We start from the raw sequence: 25,138 nt of genomic DNA on the forward strand, positions 1-25,138 counted from the left end.
AGGCCCTGACATGAAAAATATGAAACAATTTAATTGAGAAAACACTTTCTTTAAATCAAATAAAATATTTTTTCTTTTAGATGACGACTTGAAATTATAAAAGAATATTGCTACTTGATTAAGATCACTATTTGATATAACATTGTTTCTGTCAGGAGTACATTTGTAAATTGTAATACCTCCATTGTTTTTCTGCCATAAGTTTTTGTTAACTTGACATTTTTCAAAAATTGTGTAGAAATTAAACTTGTTTCAAATAAAAAATTACTTGGCATGAGTTAAGTTTTATAGATGCATGTAATAAAATGATAATATTTTTAAAATTTCAAGGAAGAACGCAAGTCACCTTACGCTTTTTTTTAAAAGTAAAATGACAGACAATTTTTTGATATATTGAACCCACAAAATCTCACAAATCAAAAATCAAATTAGCCATGCAAACAAGTCATTTTCCATCTGACAGGTTCATACTAACAAACTCTTAAGCAGAAATGGCTGGCTGTCCATGTTTTGTTATGTGAAACCCCAAATCCATTCAAATTACAAATTAAAAAGCAGATTCACAACTTAACATCCTGTAAAAGAAATTGTGCACCTTTGCTTGAATCCTGGAAAGGAGTTTGTAATGATTTGATGATTGGTGTAAAGTGTGACGGGGAGAATGTGAAAGCAAAGCAGACGACAACGCCACAATGTGACAGAATGTATCAATAACAACAAATTGATACTGTTATGTGACCCAGTAATTATATACTTGATCAGTTAATAAAACAAATTGGTTCATTTTATAATTCAATATTTAGCATTAGGAATTTTTTTCACTAAAAAGTAAAATTATCCAGTCTCATTATGTTTACTTCCTTTACTGTTCTTTTTCTTATTGTTTTGTCCTGTTTTGTGTAGAGATTTTGTGCCATAAATTTAAACTCAAAACCTCTTCATTTCCACTAGTTATTTTACTGTACAATTAACTGAGACGACATAGTTATATCAAAACAACAGTAAGAAAAACCATTTCAGATTTACTGAACTTCTGCACATATTGATATTTATCCTGATTTTGATAATGTTTTAGAATGTAAGTGTGAAGGAGGAATGAATATAAATAAATGTTTTACTTTTTTTTTTTACTGCCAACAATTGGTTAAAGCTTTGACAAAGGGTTGCATTGGGAAATCAATCTCAACCGATAAATCTTTGCCCCTTCAGTATATTTAACCTTTTAAAACAGCAGACAGTTTCATTTGTGTAATACTGGGTCTGCTTCTTTTTGTTAAGCCAGTAAGCAAGCAACATTTATAACAAAAAAAAAAAATAATTTAGCATTAGGATTACCGGGTAGGTTTAATTTTTAAAAATGTATAACATATAATAGCACTAATAGCATAACAAAAGTTAGGCACTGAACAGTCATTTACAAGTCAACACTTTGCTGTGTTTCACTAAATATCTTCTCCAGGAGTCTTTGTCCAGTTTTAAGATGACTGTATCTCTTGGCAGACGGTATAACCTTTGAGATGGTCCCTGATTTAACAGAATGGTTGACAAAGTCCCAGCATGCTCTTTCAAGGTCATCCAGACCAAACTGTGATGAACCACATAAAAGTCCAGCTACACATGAACTGCTGATGTCCACAGAACCACTGTGTATGAACTGTATGATCTTTCTGAAGTCCTCTGGTTCATATTTCTTAACAACAATTGTCACTTTGTCTGATTGAATGGATGTTTTCTTTTTCTTGTCTTTTTTATCAGCTTTTCTCTGAAATTCAGCTTCCTTCTGTTTCTTTAAGATAAGATTGTACAGAACTCTGCTTCTTGTTCCCAAAATAGCCTTGACACCATGAACTTTGACCTTGTCTGAACCAACTTCAAATGTGACATCACAAAGTTCTGGTATGGATGAGATGACCTTCAATTGTTCTGTCATAGCTTGTGTATTTCTGTAAGTCAATTTTTCTTTGATCTTGACTGGGTCCCTGTTGTAGCTGATAGGTATCAGTCTGGTACTCTGTGGTTTCTGAGTTGATGTGGATGACTCTGAGTCTGATGGTGTGGATTCATATCCAGAGGAGTAGCCATCCTGTTCCACTTGTTCAAAGTCCACTAAAGCCAGAGTGGATTCACATCTATCCATTATGGAAGTAATTGTTGATGAATACTTATATGTTTAAAGATATGATTTAATTTTTTAATGTTGAAGTTTGGAACATTGTGATTTATATATAAAATATATGAAATGATTTGCTCCTCTTCTGACAGAGAGCTGAACTTGGCAGAGTTGAATGATAGAGAGATTTGTGTCTAGCCATGGGACATATTGAGTGATTGGCTCACCAATGGCTTGGGTGTTGATTATAATTGTGCTGAAATTTGATTAATTAATTGATCACTTATAATTAGTTTTATTCTTTGAGACAGCAGGATTAATTACACAGTTAACTAAAAATGTAAATTGATAAAACAAAAGAATTGGTAATATCTTTAATGAAATTTATCAAATAAACTAAAGAATTTACTTTAAGTATTGTCTCATTCTTTAAAAAACACATGAAGCAATTTTTTTTAAAACTAATTAAAAAATAAGGAGGCAACTATCCACCAAATAATGTGGACAATAGCAACTGTATAGTATGACCTTACTTTTACTGTGAAACGAGTTATACCGGTATGACAAAATTTGAAACTTTTCAAAAGAAAGTTTGTGTTTTTTTTGACAATAAAAAAAAGATATACATGTAGTACATAAACAGTTTACCCTTCATGCGACAAATTAAATTTTGAAGTTTTCACTTATATTACATGACCAAGGCATGTTTTCAATGTACTCAAAATAGTTGACTGGTTTGTATTTACACTAGGTATGACAGTGGCTGTCCTGATGATGAAGATACCAAGAAGTCAGATGACATCACAGCAGACGGTCGAAGCAGACGTCCTGCACAGTTTACAGACAACCTACCATTCTCAGAAGATGGACAGGTATGATCTTAAAGCCATTGTAAAAACAATCTAATACATTAAGAAAAAACATATAAAGTAAATGTTTATTATAAGCAGTTTTGGTAGTAGGCGAGTGTCTTTAACCATGAAATTAAATTTTTAATGCACCTACCTAACACATGGCTTAACTATATATCATTTGAAAGCTACAAATCTGTACTATCTGTTTTGCCCGGTCGTAAAAAAATCGTACGGTGCAATTTCCGTCAAATCAAGATCAAAGGCCAAGGACGAATAAGGGCATATTGTCTAAGATTTCAGCTTGATTGCATAATGTGACTTTTATACACTTAATTCACATATGCAAACAATTTAAACTTTTAGCAGAGAAATTAACAGTCATTCATCAAATGCATTTTTATATATTTAAAGCGTGTTTTTGATAGACAGCACATGTTTCCTGAAATTCGAGTAAAAGTCAATAAAATGTGCAAAAACACATTTTTTTCTTTCTGATGCAACTGCTAATCACTTTAAACTAAGTAAAACCCTGTAATGACTATCAAAGAAGTTTTTGACATCATAAATTTCCTAAAATTATGCTTACTTCTAACCAAACAGCAAATCAAAACAACTCATACAGTTGCCCCAAATACCGCCATCTGCGAAAAACAGCTTTTAAGCATTTCTTGCAATTTAAACATTGTATGTGGTCAAAAAAAGATTTAATAAACAAATTCTTAAGAATCTGAAAAATTGAAAGTAAAAAGATATGTGCGCGAATCATACTATTGCTTGAAATAAAGGGGGCGAAACTAAGAGATTGCAATCTGCATTGAAACTACCCGACTGAAATGAACATCTTTCGACTTTTCTAATTTGTTTGATTTGTAGCTTCATTATAAATATTGATGTAGTGAAACCCCCTTTTATTTATTTAATGTGAACCATAAAAAAGAAATTGACAATCTAGAAAAAAATAAATAGAAAATTAATTGATGAAAATTGAAATTTCAAAGAATTGAAAAACCAGGAAACAAATTATAAAACTTTACTCCTTGATTGATTAAATTGCGTTGTTCATTGTTTAAATGCATTAATTCAGCAAATAAGAATAATTTTGAAGAAAAAAAATCCATTATTACGCAACAATTCTAGTTACAACTAGACTTCCTGAATAGCTTGAACTACTAGACCATTTTTCATACGAGGATGAATTCATGCAAGTGTTTCTGATGACGACTGGAAAGAAGCACCATTATCTTGAAACTTCACTTTCAACTATATAGATGATGTCATCTCACTGAATATTGCCAAATTTGTGACAATGTTGGACTCATAATTTCCATTGAAATTGAAAATAAAAGTATCAACAGATATAGTTTACTCAACAGATATAGTTTACTCTATCACGTATCTTGAAAACGACGATGAGGGTTGGTTGAGAACAAGTTTAACGACTATAGAGATGAGCATAAATCAACCAATAAAAACACTCCTTACTACCAAATTATAAATTAGTCTATGTAACAACATTATAGCAACGCCTGCATATCTCAACTTCTAAAGGAGGAGACCGATTTCATTGAGCCTCAACTCCTCTGAGACAATAACAGGTCGGAAATATTTATGATATGTCGTATAAATGTAGGGTTTTGTATTTCCTTAAATTGTCTATAAATAAATTTGGTGTTTTTACTGTCTTCTGATTGGTTAAAATTATTAGTTTTATTTTCAATGTTGTCAATTTTGATGGTGAGACGCCCACTCTGACGTTGTGTATTCATACGCCAACATGTGTGTGCGTTGTTATTGTTAATTTAAATAATATAAAAAGTTCTTTGAGCCTTATTTTTGATAGAAATTTATTTATAATGAATGGCAATAATTTATTTTGATTTTATTGAACCATAAAACTAATTTTTGACTCTTCACATTTTACATAATTCGCTTCGCGGATTATTCAATGTGAAGAGTCAAAAATTAGTTTTATGGTTCAATAAATTCAAAATAGATAATAGCCATTCATTAATTGCATGCTTAGTCGACGTACTGCCCGCGAATTAAATGAAACTATTTATCTAAACACTTGCCCAATTGTAACGCGATTGATACAATTTTCCAGAGCTTGCATGTATGTTCACGATTTATTTTCGTGATAGTGCGTAACTGCTCACAATGAAGATGGTAAATAAAGGCAACTATAGTATACCGCTTTTCAATAGTCATCAATCGATTTCCTAGAAACTGAAACAAATCCGGGTCACAAACCAAAACCGAGGAAAACGCATCAACTATATATATACAAGAGGAACACAACGATATAACAGAAACACTGAACTGCTACAAAAACAAACGCCAACAAACAAAGAAACAGATTATTCGATACCAACTGCCATATGCCTGACTTTGTACAGGACATTTGAAGAAAAGTGGTGGTTTGAACATGGTTTTAAACCAGAGTTCAAATGCAAAGTTGGAATTATCCCTTTGAAAATTTTATGGACGCCACTACGAGTTGGTTGACAATTATAAAATATTTGTTTCGCCAGATGACGACTGATAAGTTCCAATCGACGTTACCAAAATACCGTCATATCTGCCTTGAATGACACCTACCCACTAAGGCTTGGCACCGAGTTTGGAATTAAATGAGCCACAAGACGGGTGTCACATGTGGAACATGATCTGCTTACCCTTTGGGAGTCCCTGAATTCACCCCAAATATTTTTGGGGGTTTTTTGTTACTCAATCTGTAGTTTTATATGTTGTGTTTTGTATACTGTTGCTTTGTCGTGTTCGTTTTGTTTGGCCGTTTTGTCAGTTCGTTTTCAATTATGAGTTTGATGTCCCTCTAATATATTTCGTCACTATTCAAGTAGTCAAAGGTTTTAAAATTGTAGATCATTGTAGCTAAATGTATCATAATAACGATTTTGTTCTATATATACATCACTGTGAGCAAATTAAGTTATTTTTGAGGATATTTGTCTTATTGCGTTATTCTTATTCACTTTACTTTGAGGCGATTTTTTTGCCGATTTTCATTACTGCAAGTTAATGTCTTTAAAGTAAATTAATGCCAAAAGGACAATCAACATCTTAAACCATGAATCAGATAAACTTAATTAAAACCATGAACAAAATAAAATTAAAGTCTAAGAGACGAACAATAGATCACAAAATACAGCACACCATGAAAACGATCACTGCCTAAAACAGCAAATGATCTTATGAGGTCAGGAAGGGTATTCAAGTTTTTCATTTTTTTATTTCACAACTGCTTATAGTGTTTTACATACACAATGACCTGTATTTGTATTTTAAAAGTTTATGTTGAAAATACTCAAAGCATCTTTTATTCAAATAATTAAAGCGTTTAAACTTCTAAACACACTTAATATTACTAACACGATTTTAGACTAAATAAGAAGCAGCAGCATTATATTTTGTTCGTTTACATCCCGCTTTAGACAACCAAGTGTTTCTAAGCAAGGTTACTTTTTTCAATGTTACCTACGATTTAGTCGCAAAGTCATGTTTGCATTCAAACATGATTACAAAAAGTTAATACGTTTGACTTCGTAAAAAACACATTTTTACCTCAATTAGCTCGTATATATTCTTTTCGAACTTTAAATACCCCTATTTTTATTATGGAAAATCCTTCTCCTCCCGGATATTGACAATAAGCGATGTGCTATCTTAACATAGAATAACAAAAAGATCGCTATTTGCAGATAACCGATTTTTGGGCAACTGCAAACACTTCAATAGAAGGCTGTTCTATGAACAATAATTAATAATTGCACCTTAAAATTCAAAACAAATATTCCCTGACCTAAGACATATACATTTAACTATTTTTTTAGCATACAAATATCGATTCCCTAAGATATATTTTGCTTTTGGAACAATTTTTCATTTTTTTAAGATTTGCGATAAATTTCAATTTTCGGGAAATATTGCACATCTAACCTCTATTTTTTTTGTTTGATTTGGAAATAATGTATCATGTTCCATACAATTCATATGATCTTTTGAAAAATTTTATGGTACAAGAATTAGAAAATGGCTTTTTTTGTTTAGTAATCGCAAAAATTGGAATGTTTATCCATGACCTTTGACCTTGATTTAACAGAAAATGCACCGTACGATTTTTTTACGACCGGGCAAAACAGAAAGTACAGATTATTAGCTTTCGAATGATATTTAATACAGCCGTGTGTTAGGTGGGTGCATTAAAGTCGTTAACTAAGCGTCTTTTTGAAATAAGTCACTCGCCTATAGGGGGTTTCAAGTAATTTATACAATGTCCTAAAGTCCTAAAAAATCAAACAAGAAAGATAGTTATTTGTAATAGATATGCTATAAATATTTTACACTTATTTTGCCACTATTACAGATCCAGAACTATGGGCCTTTGTACATTGAAAGTATGAATTGGAGGATGGATGGTTCACTATCATGTTTGAGGTGCACTGAATCAGCCATAAAAATGCACTACTGTAAAGTCATAGTTTCTCCATGAAATATGATATTTTGTTAAATTCTTACACACAGGTGTGTGTATATAGGTAGCACTATTCTTTCTCAGTCACTGCAATTCATCATACTTTAATTACTGGAGATACAGGAAGCAGAGATATTATAGAAAAACTAATTTACAGATATACATATTAGAAACATACCGTATTCTTAGTTATTGAAATTGTCTGTTTCCTTCATGGAAGCTGTTTTTGTGTGGTTGTCGTTTAAAGATATTTGGTTTGTTGTTTTACCTTAGTTTCAAATCATGTATCCAACTAGGTATATTTCTTTTTCAGGTTGACAGTCAAGAGAAATCAAAGAAGAAACAGAAGGTAACTTATCTTTATAATAAACTTCCTTGTCTGACGTACTATGCTAAATATCGGTACAAAATTAAGGAGATGTTGCATGATTGCCAATGAGACAACTTTCCACCATGCTCTCTTTAGTTATGTAAAGTTTAATGTATTGGTTTTTTTCTCAATTTTCTTACATAAGTACCGCAGATTCACTTATTTTTTTGTGGTTAAGCAAAAATTGTTTATTTGTTGATGTTTGAAAATATCATTGTTTTGTTTAAGTCTGTGTATAAGTCTGTAGAAAATTACCACCTCGTTTACAGCTCTTCTATAAAAGCATGCAAACCAAACCTTTGAACAACTTGCCTGCTATGTTTGGTTGGATGTTTGCAAACAATAGGTAGATGGAGTTTCAGTCTGTTTTATATATACTGGGATTTGATTGGATAATAAAAATTGACATGAAATGAAGTTAACATATGAATTATGTTTTATGATATTATTATTTTTATATAGTATAGTTTAATTGTTTACAGATAGAAGAAAATCTAGTATTTGCTGACAGCGATGATGATGACGATGAGAATGTTCAGTTGTTTTCCAAATCTGTTAATAAAGAAACAAAAAGTGGAAAAATTAAGTCAAATGAAAGTGAAAGTGAAAGTTCTGATGATGAGGAAGAATCTGAGGAAGAGGATAATGATGAAATGATGTCTGAAGAAGATAAAAACAGTGATATTGACAGTGACGAGGACGATGACACAGATGAAAGTGATGAAGTTTCTGATGAAACAGATGGAGACTCGGATTCAGAAATGGAAAGTGAAGAAACAAAACTTCTCAAGAAACCTAAAAGTTTAGCAAAAAGTAATGCCTGTGATTCGAAAGCAGGGAAGGACTTATCTTTAAGTAATAAAAAATTAACTTCAGATAATAAAAATGTTAAAACACAAGCTCTCAATACCTCAAAATTATCAAACAATGTAAATAAATCTAGTCTTTCAGAGGGTTTTGATAGTGATGATTCTGATAATTCTGAAGATAGTTCTAATGACATGGAGGTGGACTCACAGAAAAGTAAAACATCAGATAGCATACAGACATTCCAAGGTAGTGGGGATGAAATGGATGATTCAGATAGTGAAAATTCAGAGGAAGAATCAGAGGATGAAAGTAATGAGGAGGATGATGATGAAATTGATAACAATGAAAGAAATGGAGATAATGTTGAAAATGAGGAAGAAGCAGGTAGGGAATTAATTACTGTGTGATACAACAGTTCTGGATAAATTTTATCACATTATTTTTTCATGAATAAAACTGTTGATATCTTTGTTAAAATGATTGCCTTATAAAAGTCTCTTCTGTTTTAATCACATTATAACTCTACTAAAACTTACTTTTTTTGTATAGTTTACAAAACATACTGCATATGCAGCACAAATGTAAGGGTAACAACTCTTGTTAAAAAAAATACATATATTTTATTTTTATTCATTTGACAATGACATAAAATTTGATTTATAACTCTGTTTGTAATGTTTTGCAATATTTTAGTTGTTGATGACATCATCATAAACACAACTGATAACAAAGATACATGGACCCTTCTTTATTATGTTGACAATTATATTCCCATAAAGTATGACTGCCTTTAATGATGATATTATTTAATTTACAGGTTTACTACGCTGGAAATCCAATCTGACATCAACAGCAGCAGTAGCTTATAAGAAACGACAAGGGGAGAGAATAAATTACAGAAAACTTATCTATGGAAAAGGTATTAAATTATAATTTTAAATATAAATCTTGCAAAATAGTTTGGGGGATACAGTATAATACAGAAATCCCCTGTCTGTCTATCTATCAGTCTGCCCCTTTTTCCACCAGAAAGCTTGAGAGATATTGAAAAAGCTGTACACTATTGTAGAACACTACCTGAAGAAGTGCATAATTGAATATAATTCGCTGTATAACAAGGGGAGATAATTATATTAACTTCAGTATTACTTGTATTAATGGGTGTGGGTTTCCTTTTGTTTTCTTAAAAGAGAAAGTTCTACCCAGTTAAATTGTGTGTTTTGTTGCAGTGATGAAAGTGCAGGGGTCATGAAGTCAGTCACAACATGTTGACTGTATCCATGGCAACATTAGACATATCTACATGTGGTGGACTTGTTACTTGTTGTTATGGGTGAAACCGCAGTATTCTGAGCTTTTATGAAGAACAATGATTTAATATCCTCACACCAGGAGTTAGGCCTTTATTTAAGACACCTTGTCAATATATCTGTCCATTTGTCAGACTTATTTTTGTCACGGTTTCCTCAAACACTACTGAACAGAATGACTTTTATATTTAATCAGCAGCATGATGAATATGAGAGGAAATGTGTGAGCTCTTTTTGGATCTGTCTGTTGGCTACTTCATCTTGCAAATTCCTATCTATTTTGTCACATATTTCTCCAATACTGAGGGGGGATAGGACCTTTATCGGGACTCCGGGATCGGGTGTTTTTAAGCTCGGGATTTCGGGATTGACCCTTTCGGGATCCGGGAATCTTTTTTTCGGATTTCGGGATGTCGGGATTTGCTTTATTTAAATTCGGGACCTCGGGATTTCGTTTTTTTAAGTCCTGGATTTCGGGATCAAGACCCCTCCTATCCCCCTCAATACTACTGAACAGAAAGATCAGTTCATATCTGGTCAGCTTCTCACCAGCGATGGATTGTAATGTGTGTGCACTTTTCTTATCTTTTATATACCAATTTCCTGTTTTCAGATACTTTAGATTAAGAGTCACAATATAACCTGTAATTTTGGTGAAAATGATATTATTAGAAACGATTACAAAAGTCTAACCACTATAAATGTTTGTATAGCAGTGATGAAATTGCAGGGGTCATGAACTCAGTCATTATATGTTGACTGTATCTATGACAATATTAGACACTTCTACATGTGGTAGGTTTGTTACTTGTTGTTGTGGATGAAACCGCAGTTTTCTGAGCTTACATGAAGAACAGTGGCAATTCAGACGAAGTACCGGTAACTCTATTTTTAGATGAGAAGACACTAAAGTTTATGTAAGACAGAAGTTCTATTCCCACTTTTATTTCCATTCTGAATAGGTTTGAGGAAGGAATGTATTTAGCATGTTGAAATCCTGCTAATATACACAAAATTCATAAACAACGCTGAGAATCAAAACTCAAACAATTTTTGAATTGGGGCAGCGAGTCATTTACTGTTCTAGAATTTTGCCCCTTTATGACATGAAAAAAACTTTTTGTCTCATTCAAATCTAGCTGTGGCATCAATTGCTCTCAAAAAGTATTTTCACGTATTATATGCAAGCTTGAGCAGGGGCATTCCTGTCCTCCAAAACTTTCTCCTTTTCTTCAATCAGTATACAGCATGAACGATAATTATAAAGTCTACAAACATTAAAGCCAAGGCCAGGGATAAAAAAAAGGCAGTAAAATAATAGTGGTAGTGAGAATGTATTTGATTTTAACCATAGTCAACATGATTTGTTTTTCCAGATGCAGATAAAGAAGAGAATGAAAGTGACGATGAGCTTGGAGGTTTATTTAAAGTATTGAAACAGAAGTCAGAACAGTCAGATAGAGTGGCTATAAATAGTACTGACTGTTCTAAATTTAGTGTCCAAAAAGGGAAAGAATGGGACATTGAAGAGGTAATTATTGACTATCACACTTTTGTAGTAGAAAACATAACAAAAAAATTAGAAGGAGATAATGTGTAATTGTTTTTAAGCCAACTAAGAGTGAAAGCTGTAGGCTAAAAAGGTCAAAATCTTTAGTCCAATTTCGTGAATACATTCATTTATTATGTTAGGTTATTTTGACCAATTCTTTATCCAGGATAGGTACACACTTCACTGTTATTCAACCACTTAAGTGATTAATATATTATTGCATAACATTCTTCATATAGGTTTTATCTCGAGTAGGAACATTTTCAGAGCCGTGTCCGGAAAATATCATATTTGTTATTCATAACCCACTCGCTGGTCATAACCTAAATTGATTTAAAATGACCAAGGTTAATAGTCAGAAGATGAGGCTAAGTCAGTTACCATAAATATATCTGTCATGTAGTAAAGTTGATATTAATGGAGTATGTAGTATTCAATGTACACATTCTACTACTTCAGTTTGATTCGCCTAAAAATTATATTAGACCGCAGTCCTGTAATTTCTTCCAGGTTATTTGCCTGAGTAGCAATACATCTTAGTTGTTGTTAAAAGTACATTTTAAAACTTCTAACATAGATATCTTGTATATGTTGTAGGTACGCGAGTTGATAAAAGACTGTTTTGTAACCGGAGAATGGGAAAAAAGTGAAGATGCAGCCAAGCAATTACAACAAGATGGTAATATTTAATCCATCAGTGTTTTAATAATGGTGGTTTCAATAGCAAATGTATTTCTTACATATTTCAGAAAACCATCCATAGTCTGCTTACATGGCCATTTATGTTACATTTGCAATTTGCAGGTTCATCCGTAATTTTGTGGTTGGTAAATACAAATCATACATTAAAATACAGTTATTTCGTCATTTGTTCTGTGCTTGACAGAGCTTGTGATTGTAGAAACCTGATATACTCAATACAAGCTTTTTAATCTATTGACCATTGCAATTTTATCTAAATAATTGTTTTAAAAAATTTGATTTAAAAGAAATTCTTAAAAATGTACACAATAGTAAGAAAAAAGATTTAATGGATATTTAAAAAAACCCTGGTACAATAGAAACCCTAAGAGATGATACATTACATACAAACATCCTAAAAGTGAGGAATTATAAACTACAAAATTGTATGGCAAAAGACCTAAATTTGATACAGTAGAAACCCTACAGATTGAAACAATAGAGCAGTACCTTTATTTCATCAAAGACCACATAAAAAAGTGAAAATTGTTAAGATCATAGTCCCTTCATATACAATGTTTTTTCAACTTGTTGATTTCTAGTTCTTGCTTATTAATGGTCTAAATTCAATCATGATGTTAATTACTTTTTATACGACCCAAAAAAATTTTTGGGTTCGTATAATGGTATGATGTCGTCGTCTGCGTCGTCGTCCGAAGACACATTGGTTTCCGGATGATAACTTTAGTTTAAGTGAATAGATCTTTATGAAATTTTTTCAGAAGGTTCAATACCACAAAAGGAAGGTTGAGATTTATTTTAAGGATGATGGTCCCAACCGTTTAGGAATTAGGGGCCCAAAAGGGGCCAAAACAAGCATTTTTCTAGTTTCAGGATAATAACTTGTTTACAAGTATTTCAATTGCTCTGAAATTATACCGCAATGTTTAAAATCACAAGTAGAAGGTTTGGATTCATTTAAAGGGTTATGGGGCCAAAGTTTAGGAATTAAGGGCCAAAAGTCCCAAAAAGGGGCCAAAACAAGCATTTTTCTAGTTTCCAGACAATACCTTGTGTGTAATTGCATGGATCTCTCTGAAATTGTACCACAATGTACCATATAACAAAGGGAAGGCTGGGATTAAGTTTTGGGTTAATTGCCCAAAATATATAGGAATTAAGGGCCAAAAAAGGGCCAAAAAGAAGCATGTTTCTAGTTTCCAAACAATCATGACAATAACTTGTGTTTAAGTGTACAGATCTCTCTGAAATCGTACTGCAAGGTTCAATATTACAAAGGAAAGCATGGGATTGAGTTTAAGGGTTATTGCTCCAAGGGGAGGGGGGGGGGTCTCAGTATACCATTTTTTAAGGGATTTTTTTTTTTTCAACATTTTTCAAATTTCGAATTTTGAAAAGTTTCAAGAAGATATATTCAGTTGCACAGTATTGTGCAATAGATGTGTTAGATCTTTAACCACATTAATTTTGTGGCAAAAACCTATATTATGTCAAAAATTTGATCACAATCAAAATTCAGACAGTATCAAGCTTGAATATTGTGACCAAATTTGCCCCAACTGTTCAGGGTTCGACCACTGGGGTCGTATAAAGCTGCGCCCTGTGGAGCACCTGGTTGATTTTGGTATTGTAACATTAATAAAAAATATATTCTTTTACAAAAGAAATATGGTATGTCTATTTAAGTTTTAATTCTTATTCCATTTACAGATGACCTTTACGGGGACTTTGAAGATTTGGAGACTGGTGAGGTCCACCATGAGGACTCAGACAATAATGATGATGAAGAAAAAGAAGGAGATGGAGAGGAAGATAAAGAGAAAGGTGAGGTTCACCAAAGGGACAATGAATAATTACATGAGAACTTACAGGACTAGATACTGACTTTGTTATGGTATCACAAGACACAAGAAGGGAAATCAATAATTTAAACAAAAATATATCCTATAGTTTGGATTGGGTAGATTCTAGGCCAAACTAATGTTTTCAGTGTGCAGGATTAATTACTTTATGTTTTATTTAAATCTGCTCAATATCCATTTGACTGGCATAAAAGATTTAATATAGTATAAGTGTGTTATAGATAAAAAAAGAAAAGGATACAAAAAATAATCACACTGAAATTTCTATTACATTATTTGTAGTGGAAAAGAAAGGCAGAATAAATGCTTATGCCTTTATTTTTTTTTTGTAATTGCTTGAAATATTTTTTATCATTTTTGAAAATTTATACTGAAATAATGTTTCATTTGTATAATATAGTTTTTAAACATTTATTTCTATATGATAATTTTTATTTTAGCTCCAGAAGAGGAAAGAAAGAAAACCAAAGCAGAAATGACGTCTATAGAAAGGAGGGATGCAAAGAAGAAAAGATTAAAGGATGCCTTTAATGCTCAATATGATATGAAAGATGATTCAGAATTCTATGATTCGTGGAAGGCGGAGACAGAGCAACAAGCCAAGGTAAGGTTGTCTTTGTTATTTTGATGGGTAGCAAGGAATAGGTATGTGTTGAAATTTTTCCTTATCTATATTTATTATAGATTAGCGAGAAAAGCAATCGAGTTGAGATGACCAATGATAATCTGTTTATCACTATTTTACCTATGACGACATGTCAATTTCATGTCAATTTCATTAGCAACGCTATATGCCTCCTTAGTTTCTAGCGATAATTTTCCATCTAAAGCAATTAGCATGATATGTCAGTGGTCTCGCTAGCCCAAAATAGAAGGGCGCCGCGCCCTGGGTGCCTTCAACCGCGCCCTTCTGCCCTGACGTCTTTTTCCAAAATTCTCTTGTGCCGTTTTGGTAAAATTGCCTTTAGTTTCATCGATTTCTGATCTCCAAGTTGATTACATATATGACACCTGTGTGATTGCCCCCAGGTTAATCATGTCATTACAATGATAAAGACTTCAAAGGTGTTAATATCTAGGTAATTTAATTAGGACAATGTATCTTTTTGTCATACATTTGATGAATGTGTCAGCGAGTGTGTTTAGCTTGGGTCGGCATTTTCGAATTCCAAGTCACAATGGAAGAGTGTATAAATGAAGACTTTCATGACTTTAGAATTGAATTTAAGTCATCAAAATAAAACTATGCCTTCACAGAAATGCCTTCCATCTCAACTTGTTAGCGACAAGCACAGTTTTTAATTAACGCAAACGTGTTGGAAATTAATTTTGGAGTTACTTCCCCTGTTTTAGCTTATTACAAATTTGTGCTCTAAAAATATTACCTAGTACCAAAAAAAGGAATAAAGAACCAATTGAATATATAATAACATAATAATGTTACCCTAAGGATATTAACTGTCTTTGAACATATTAAAAAAAATATATTGCAATTTCTGTTTGATAATTGTACTTTTAGCAATCCATGTTCTAAACATTGATAAATTAGTAATACACAAAATCATAAAGATTATAGGTATAAAAAGCTGAAATTCTTATATAGATAAAAAAAAAAATCTTTGTCAATGGGTAGAGTGAAGTTAAACTATAAAAACATAATATGTTGATGAAGATGTACTATATAATTCATAACTACTCATAACTACCTCACCTCACCTATCCTCTTCATGCCGGTCGGCATTTAAGGCCCTGATACATTGTTTCCATCTCACACGGTCTTTAGCTACTGTTCTTGCTGAAGCCCAGCTGTTCCATCCAAGTGATGTTCGTTCTGTCTCTACAGTCCGTCTCCAGGTGGTTTTGGGACGTCCAACTTTCCTTTTTCCCTCTGGTTTCCATGTCAGTGCAACTGAACATATACTGTTGGCATCCATCCTAAGTACATGGCCAATCCATCTCCAACGCCGTTCTATAACATCATCGCTTAGCTTCTTTGTTCCAGCTCTTATGTGGAGGTTTTCATTTGAAATTGTATTGGGCCATCTTATTTTCAATAACTCATAACTACACAAACAATGAAATAAAGACTATAGTTAAAATGCATCTTTATTTTTAAAAAAACAACATATACAGTAAAAAAAAAGAGATTCGTTAACTCGTGATACACACAGAAACGTAGACAAAAAAATTAGCAGTGCCTTTTCTTATCATAAAAAGTGCCCTGCTCTCCACTGGCACCCTGCCCCTTTTGATTTCTAGCTAGAGCACTGTATGTTTATTATCACAAGAAAGATCAAAGGAAAAAAAATCTATAGAAATAGTTAAAAAAAACCAGCAAATTTAAAAGTTTAGCAAGGATAAAGAACAATTATAAAAGTTAAAAATCTACATACAAGATGAAATGAAATCATGTTAACAGATATTTCGGCACATCAAATGACCTTTTTATTCTTATTTTTCTATCTTTTATCAGTATCTTTAATGTATATGTATATAGAATAACATTAGTGTAACTCATTTATTACAATGTGAGGAAAAACAATATATACAGTAAATGTAAATGAAACAGTCACTCAAACACACAAAGACATAAAAATGAGTCCAAAGGGCATTTCCATAATTAGAATTATTTCGCTGGAAAAATTAATTTCATAATTTAAGAGTTTTGCAGTGTATGAAGAATCTCTTTGTTTGTTTTCCCTTTGCAACCTTTTTTTGTTGATATTTTAGTTAAACCGAGCTGAGTTTGAGGCTATGGAAGATGATGTTCGTGTTAACTATGAGGGTTATAGACCAGGAATGTATGTTAGAGTTGAGATAGAGGACGTACCATGTGAATTTGTCACTAATTTTGATGCTACCTATCCTGTTATACTTGGAGGGTTGTCCAACTTGGAAGAAAATGTTGGATTAGTACAGGTTTGTATCATGCCAAGTTTAAATTCAATGTTTGGAAATGTTTACAATTTCATTAGAGACAATAAATAGTTAAATAAGATCTATTTCATGTCTCTTTTTTTGTCACTCCTGATGTTCCAGTCCGAGAAATAATCCCTATGAAATTATTTTAGAATTTAAATAAATCAACATATTCCTTCTCTACTTACTTCTGCATGACCATTAGACTAAAATAAATTTGAAAGAAAACATGCATAAAAAAGTATTTCTGTGATGTCATTCAATTGTCTCACAATAAAATGTTATCTATTTATTACAGTGTCGCATAAAGAAACACAGATGGCACAAAAGGATATTAAAAACAAAGAATCCATTGATTATCTCCCTTGGGTGGAGAAGATTTCAGACTATGCCAATGTACTCTATACAGGATCACAACATGAGAAACAGATTGTTAAAATATACACCAGAACATCTTCATTGTAATGCTACTTTCTATGGTGAGTTATTCCCCCTTGATTGAACAATTTGTTAGGCAACAATATATTGACAATATATTAATGCTCAAACTGTTTCTATAGTCTCTTTATAATTAGGGAACTGCTATTAGGACTATCAGAGTTTTGGGTCCTCAAATATTTTATTTTTTTTTAAAGTGTAGGCTTGCTTTTATTTAAAGTGTAGGCTGGTTGAAAACAATTTTTGAAATTACCTCAACCTTTTACACACAAAGTGAAACTGAATCAGGGTTAAAAAAAAATAAAACTATGTGAACAGGTTTCCCTTAGAATTTGCAAAATTCATACTACCTGGGAATACAAAACTCAATATTCTTCAGAATTTGCTGTTTATGACAAAGAATTGCTGGCTCAAGTATAATTCAAATACCTGTATTGCCCATGAATACATACGCATACAAGTTTATTATAAAAGCTGGAACTATAGTATCGTTTATCCTACTTTTACCCTGATACTTGTCACAGTTATTCACTTTTCCCTATGTCCCTAATATATTTGTTATTTATTAAATCTTTAGGTCCTATAACTCCACAGAATACTGGATTACTGGCTGTAGAAAGTGTAGCTGAACTAACAGTAAGTATAAAGTACACGATTTATTAATTTGAATTGCAAGATTTTGTTCTTGTTTTATAGTTTACCTAAAAAGAATCTTTAATTACTCATAAGTAAATGGGAATACCAAATATACAAGACACTTTTTAAAATTATATCATATTTCCACGCTCAAGTTTTATATTGGCTTGTATGCTAAAGTTAAAACCATGAAAACAGATTTTCCCTTATGTCCACTTGAAAAAGGAATCCGTATACTAAATAAATTTATCCACACTGACAGTATACATGTATATGTGTTCAAAACATGAGTGATGTAGATTATGTGGGGCCTCTTGTTTCATATATTTTTACACACTGATTATAGAAAGTTTCAATATTTTAGTCGGGGTTTAGGGTAGCAGCTACTGGAGTGGTGTTAGAACTGGACAAGTCAAAACAGATTGTGAAGAAGTTAAAATTGACAGGGACACCAAACAAAATCTATAAAAAGACAGCATTTATACAGGTAAGTTAATGGGGGACAATACTAAGATTGAAAAGATGGCTTCAATACAGGTAAAAAAATAATTTGGGCCGGATGCTAAGCAACATCTGCTTCGATAGATAATTGACTTGAAGTATTTTTTTAGATTGTTTCGTCCAAAACTTTCTCCTTTCATCAACGAAAAACACACAAAAGGTGGACTTGTTCTTTTGAAATTTTAAACAATTAAAAGAAGTGAGAGATTACTTCAAACTTTCTTTTTTTTTTCTTTTTGGAAGGGGGATTCTTTTAATTGGAATTTGATTACATTTTACTACTAGCATGACATAATGATATAATTACATATATAGTGACAGTCAAAAGTTAGCATACTGCTATCACTATTTTGTTTTTGTGTTTATAGGTGAGCTTAGACAGATTGGTTTTACAAAGCAGCTCTATTCATTGTGTTTTGTATTGGTATGTGACACTATAATAAATTATTCTGATTCTGATTCTGATTTAAATATTTTTCCAAAGGCAGTTTTGTTAAATTTGCAAATTTGTAATAGTAGTAAATATACAAAGCACGCTTTATTGATGACATGATTTCAGGTAGAAATGAACTTATAATGTTATTTTTGTAGGGGATGTTTAACACGGCTTTAGAAGTGACCAAGTTTGAAGGTGCTAAGTTACAATCAGTCAGTGGTATCCGTGGGATGATCAAAAAGGCAGCAAAAAATCCAGAGGGCTCTTTCAGAGCTACGTTTGAAGATAAAATTCTATTAAGTGGTAGGTATTGTGTAAATGTTTAAAAAAAACCACATTGAATACAGTATATCATTACTCCTATCGCTTTAAGTAGGATCTGGAATAAAATTAGCAAAATAGTAAATCATGGACAATTAAGTTAAAGTTGCAAGTAGTGTAAATATTTTATAGATCCTTGTAATTAGTTAAACAAAGTGAAATACATGAGTATCAAATCAAAATAAAGTATCAAATTTAGTTTAAACTTAATATTTTATTTTTACAGATATTATTTTCTTGAGAACCTGGTATCCAGTACAGATTCCAGAGTTTTATAATCCAGTCACAACGCTACTGTTACCCAAGGCAGAGAAGATGAAATGGATAGGAATGAAAACAATTGGTCAGTTGAGGAGGGAGAAAGGAATGACAGCTCCTTTAAATCCAGATTCTAAATACAAGGTACTGTTTATTTCACATAATTGCTATGAATCTTTCATAAACATGTTGTTTCTTCTGTAATGAAGATATTCAAAAAAATTTCCTGAATTGTTATCTGTATCAACTTTGTAGACCAAGATTTTAAATGTGTTAAAGTTTGTGATTAGGTCGGTTCGGTTCAAAAGGAACTTTACATCAATAATATTTGGTATGCAGTTGGAGTAGCTTAGGAACATCTCATTTCCATGGAGATTGTTCATGGTCTACTATTTTGTAACTTTTGCTTAATTTTAAATGTTAGTTTCTCACTAAGTCAGTTTGTAGGGAATCACTAATGGTAAATCAATGATATTTGGTATGTTGTTGTAACAACATTAGCTCAGCTTATGATCATGGAGATTATTGTAAACCAACTTATTTTCTGGATACTTCTTTTATCCCTTTCTAGACCACTTGCACTTATTTAAGTTCATGTTTTTCAAATTTTATGTATTTTTAAGATTTAAGTCTTACATATTTGCTTTATTTTTATGCCACACCTACGATAGTAGAGGGGCATTATGTTTTCTGGTCTGTGTGTCCGTTCGTGCGTCCCACTTCAGGTTAAAGGTTTTGGTCAAGGTAGTTTTTGATGAAGTTGAAGTCCAATTAACTTGAAACTTAGTACACATGTTCCCTATGATATGATCTTTCTAATTTTAATGCCAAATTAAAGTATTGACCCTAATTTCACGGTCCACTGAACATGTAAAATGATAGTGGGGCATCCGTGTACTATGGACACATTCTTGTTTTAACCTTTGAAAGTCACAAAAATTAGGTTGATAACAGTATTTTATCCTATTTCAAAAAAAAAATTAATAATCACCATTACCAATATCTTCTAAAAAGTAAATGTGCTTTTGTTTATAGCCTGTTGAGAGAAAGATCCGACATATGACACCATTGACCATACCTAAAGAACTACAGAAAATGTTACCATTCAGGGACACACCCAAAATAATACAGGAGACCAAAGATCCTCTCAAGAGAGTAGCTGTCATCAGGGAACCACATGAAGCTAAGGTAAGAATATATGAAAGACAAAATTGTAACATCTTTTACGCTTATTTAAAATCACATATGTAGTACATCCCATATAACTTATTCTGTGAAAAAAACTTTCAGGAAAACATATTCTGTTAACATGAATAAGTTCTTATAAATACACTGTCTTTTTTTTTTAATTATAAAGATGTTTGCTATGTTTCATATAGTGTGCTTTTTTATCTGTTAACATGGAAAATGAAAACAAAATACAGACATCAGTTAGAAATGAAAAATCATCCTTATTTCAAAGATAGCCATACATGTACTATTACTACAAACAAATTTACAATTGATGTTATGGAAAATTACATTAAAAATTACTTTCACAGTCACTAGCATGTAGACAGTACATTCTCTTGAAAACCTTTACTTTTTTTGTATCGTTTGTTTAAATGTACAGAATATTTTTATACTTTTATACAGGTTGCCAAAGTAATGAAAATGTTAAAGACATTACATGAACATAAACGTAAGACGGAGAGGTTTAAAATGAGAGACAGAGCAGCAGAACATGAGAAAAAGATGGCGAAGATTGATGTAAGGAGAGTAAAGAAACACAAAGAAACAAAGAAAAATATATACCGTGCACTTGGACAATTAGAAAAGAAAAAACAAAAATTTATTAATACTAAAGATTGAAATATATAGCTGGTCATATTCAAATAAATTCTCCAACACCAACCAATCAAGATAGTTGTATTTTGTAATTTGAAGATGTGATGCATACTTAGATCTTAAAATATTTAAGGAACTGATGACAGTGGAAAATTACAAATAAGATGTAATTCAGTGGTAAAATAATCAGACATTTGTATGAATAAACATGTGATTATTTCAATAAAATCATACAGTAAGAAATCTGACATTAAGTGATCTTTTTCGTTTTTTCTGGGTCAACTTTCCCCCAAACAAAGGTCCTTTTGTCATCTCAGTACACACCTCATTACCACAGCTATGTGGAGTGTTGATTGTACATTTAATTGAGGATTAATTGTAAATTCTTGATAAGCATTTTGGCAGAATCCTTTTCATTATAAAATAGGACACAAGACATTTAGAATTCCATGAACAAAGCTAAGTTTTGGTGGTCAAGTCCATATCTCAGATACTGTAAACAAAAGTGCTACTATATTTGGTGTATGGAAGGATTGTAAGGTGTGCATGTCCAACTGGCAGGTGTCAGCTGACCTTGATCTCATTTTCATGGTTTAGTAGTTATAGTTACATTTTTGAGTTTTGGTCTCTTTTACTAATACTATATGCAATAGGGCAACTATATTTGGTGGAAGGCAATATTTTATGATGTACATGTAAATCTCATAGGTTTTATTTGACCTTGACCTCATTTTCACGGTTTATTGCTCAGTGTTAAGTTTTTGCGTTTTGGTCTATCTTTCTTAAACTATAATTAATAGGTCAACTATATTTTTTATATTGAAGGATTGTAAGCTGTATTTGTCTGTCTGGCATGGTTCATTTGATCTTGAGCTCATTTTCATGGTTCATTGGTCAATGGTTTTTTTTGTTAAGTCTGTTTCTTAGAAACTATAAGCATGATAAGCAATAGGTCAACTATATTTAGTGTATTGAATGATTGTAAGGTGTACATGTATTTCTCATTAGGTGGATTTGACCTTGACCTTATTTTAAGTCTAAAGGTTTATATTTAGGACTATCAGCATAATATTAATCGTAAGTAAAGAAGACGGCATCAGGTAATAGATATGACAAAACTTTTCTAGAATAATTTTAAATATGATGGTACTATAAATAGCTAAGACGAGGGATTGTGTATGACTGATTTCCAGAAGATTGCTGCTAGAGCTCCATACTGGTAAAAGACCGACATAGCCATCACTAAAAGAAAAGAAATTGGTTTCCAACATTAAACAGCACACTACACAGAAAGCATCTTGACCACCCTCAATAAAACATAAAGATCATCTAAGGTGCTCCATAAATGTATGCAGAATTTGTAAAATGATAGCTATTAGCTGAACCTCCTCCGAAAATACTTCATGTGTATCAAGGATTTTGAATATTATAGTTAAATAGATGTCTTGAAAAGCAGGATACTGCTACTGGGGGAAAATTGTTGAATTAGGGTTTCCATTGAAAAATGTTGATCACCTTTAATAAAATTCCTACTTTTAAATACTGTAAATTCTGGTCAACAGAAACAACACACAATCAACTCTTGATCTGCAAGTTGATAGTTTGTAGAACATTAGCTGAATAAATTTCCCTAAATCCTAAAAAAAAATTCAGGTAACCAAATTGAAACACCAACTTTTTCTGTAGGTCTTCATTAAACACCAAATAAAAAATTTCATCAAGCATAATGATAAAAAAAATTTGATGACTGATTCCAGTATGACAAAAAGAAAAACAGTTTTCCCAGTCTCTAACTTGAATTATCAATATATATGTTACCATGTTCCTACACAAAAGATCTGCATAAAAATTATTTTCCAGTCACTTGCCCTATCTGGACACAATTGTTATTGCACCATCTAACAATGTTGTCCTGATAAAATACCATTTCTTTTTGATTAATTGATTGTTGGTGTGCCAAGAGAACCAGGATCCTTGGCAGATAAATTGATCATAATCAATCAATATTGGAATTGAATGCAGTTGCCATGACCTCACAGGTTTTGTTGACAGATATTAAATAAGAGTATTCTTAAGATTGGTGATTTGTGTCTTTAGTTTTATCTTGTGCTTAAATAACTATTTGATGAGACAACCCCTTTCCAGCAGATTTTTATATGATCGCAAATTTTTTTTTTAAAATTGGTCATATATTGGTATCACATCGTCGTCAGCGTCATCCGAAGACGGATGATTTCCTGATAATAACTTTAATATGAGTACCGGTAAATAGAAATCACAAATTTTTTAACACAAAGTTTATAACCACTAAAGGAAGGTTGGGATTGATTTTGGGGGTTTTGGTCTCAACAGTTTAGGAACAAGGGACACAAAAGGGGTCAAAATAAGTATTTTTCTAGTTTCTAGACAATAACTTGTGTGTAAGCGTATGCATCTTTCTGAAATTGTACCACAATGTTCCATTCCAAAAAGGAAGGTAAGGATAGATTTTTGGGGTTATGGCCAAAACTGTTTAGGAATTAGGGAACAAAAACAATACTTTTCTAATACTTTGTATAAATTGCTTATTTCTTGACCAATATCAATGGGTTTTTATTCTTCAAATTCTGTGGGTTCCTAACTATGCTGAATCTTACAGTGTATCAAGTTTTTGGAATTTGGTCCCCATATTTAAATTGGTCCACATGAGGTCCAAAATTAAACTTTGTTTAATTTCATCAAAAATTAAATGATTGAGGTTCTTTGAAATACCAAATTTAACCATGTACTTAGATTTTTAATTTTTGGTCCCGTTTTCAAATTGGTCTACATTATGGTCCAAAGGGTCCAAAATCAAACTTTGTTTGATTTCATCAAAAATTGAATTCTCTGAATTCTTTGATATGCTGAATCAATCCATGGCCATGTATTTAGATTTTGGATATTGGACCATACATTATAGGTAAATTTGATATTTTTAAGTTCACAAGACCACATTTATTCTGTGTCAGAAACCTATGCTGTGTCAACCATTTAATCACAATCCAAATTCAGAGCAGTATCAAGCTTGTATGCTGTGTCCATACTTTCCCCAATTGTTCAGGGTTTGACCTCGTCTCGCTGTGCCCTGCAGAGCATATGGTTATAGTTTCTGTAACACCACTGTCCCAGGAGAGAGAAGGATTAAAGCCTTGCAATCATGATAAACTCCACCACATTCTGTGTCTGTCCCAAATTAAGGACATATAATTCAGAAGTTGTTGTTTTCTGTCTTTGTTTTTACACTAATCAGGCTGTTGGTATGCAATTTGAATTGTTTTACATTTTATCATGTCTGAGCCTTTTATAGCTTACTTACTACCAGAATCCAGTATGACAGTAAATTACCAAATCAAAAAGGTTGTCCAGTGAGGTCAATTATGTAAACGAACAAAGAATTTCATAAAGTTTGAAAGCTAATGTTATATTTACTGAGGATTCAAAGTAATTTGCCATTCACTAGATTAGAAAAAAATACTTTTAAGCATGAAACCTTTTGTGAAAACCATCTTAGAGGAGCAGTGTTTACAAGGTAACATTATGCTAAAATGTTTTTTAAATGGTCAAAATGCCATAACTGCAAATTTTGTAAAAGATAGAATAGTCTACTACATGTGACAAACAATCGTACTAAGTATGACAGCTTTCCTGCATGCAGTTAACCATATAATTCCATCACACTTAGAATAAAAGGTTTTGGGCATGGTGTCAGTAGAACTGTG

The 25,138-nt window shown here is 32.0% G+C and overlaps 1 protein-coding gene across 1 annotated transcript in view; it reads left to right on the plus strand.

The window, feature by feature from the left end:
- Window positions 1-21,652, plus strand: part of LOC143046201 (ribosome biogenesis protein BMS1 homolog) — a 31,337-nt gene extending 9,685 nt beyond the window's left edge. Inside the window, exons 9-24 of the mRNA XM_076219239.1 lie at window positions 2,862-2,982; window positions 7,770-7,805; window positions 8,309-9,020; window positions 9,454-9,555; window positions 11,323-11,477; window positions 12,096-12,177; window positions 13,911-14,024; window positions 14,503-14,666; window positions 16,793-16,981; window positions 17,280-17,460; window positions 17,997-18,055; window positions 18,420-18,542; window positions 19,148-19,295; window positions 19,540-19,715; window positions 20,607-20,759; window positions 21,207-21,652. Of these exons, the coding sequence (XP_076075354.1) occupies window positions 2,862-2,982; window positions 7,770-7,805; window positions 8,309-9,020; window positions 9,454-9,555; window positions 11,323-11,477; window positions 12,096-12,177; window positions 13,911-14,024; window positions 14,503-14,666; window positions 16,793-16,981; window positions 17,280-17,460; window positions 17,997-18,055; window positions 18,420-18,542; window positions 19,148-19,295; window positions 19,540-19,715; window positions 20,607-20,759; window positions 21,207-21,422 (2,731 nt within the window). The 3' untranslated portion in view covers window positions 21,423-21,652. The remainder of the gene's footprint in view (window positions 1-2,861; window positions 2,983-7,769; window positions 7,806-8,308; window positions 9,021-9,453; window positions 9,556-11,322; window positions 11,478-12,095; window positions 12,178-13,910; window positions 14,025-14,502; window positions 14,667-16,792; window positions 16,982-17,279; window positions 17,461-17,996; window positions 18,056-18,419; window positions 18,543-19,147; window positions 19,296-19,539; window positions 19,716-20,606; window positions 20,760-21,206) is intronic.
- The last annotated feature ends 3,486 nt before the right edge of the window (window positions 21,653-25,138 follow it).

This window comes from Mytilus galloprovincialis, chromosome 9, assembly GCF_965363235.1.
Source record: "Mytilus galloprovincialis chromosome 9, xbMytGall1.hap1.1, whole genome shotgun sequence".
NCBI classification, from domain to species: domain Eukaryota; kingdom Metazoa; phylum Mollusca; class Bivalvia; order Mytilida; family Mytilidae; genus Mytilus; species Mytilus galloprovincialis.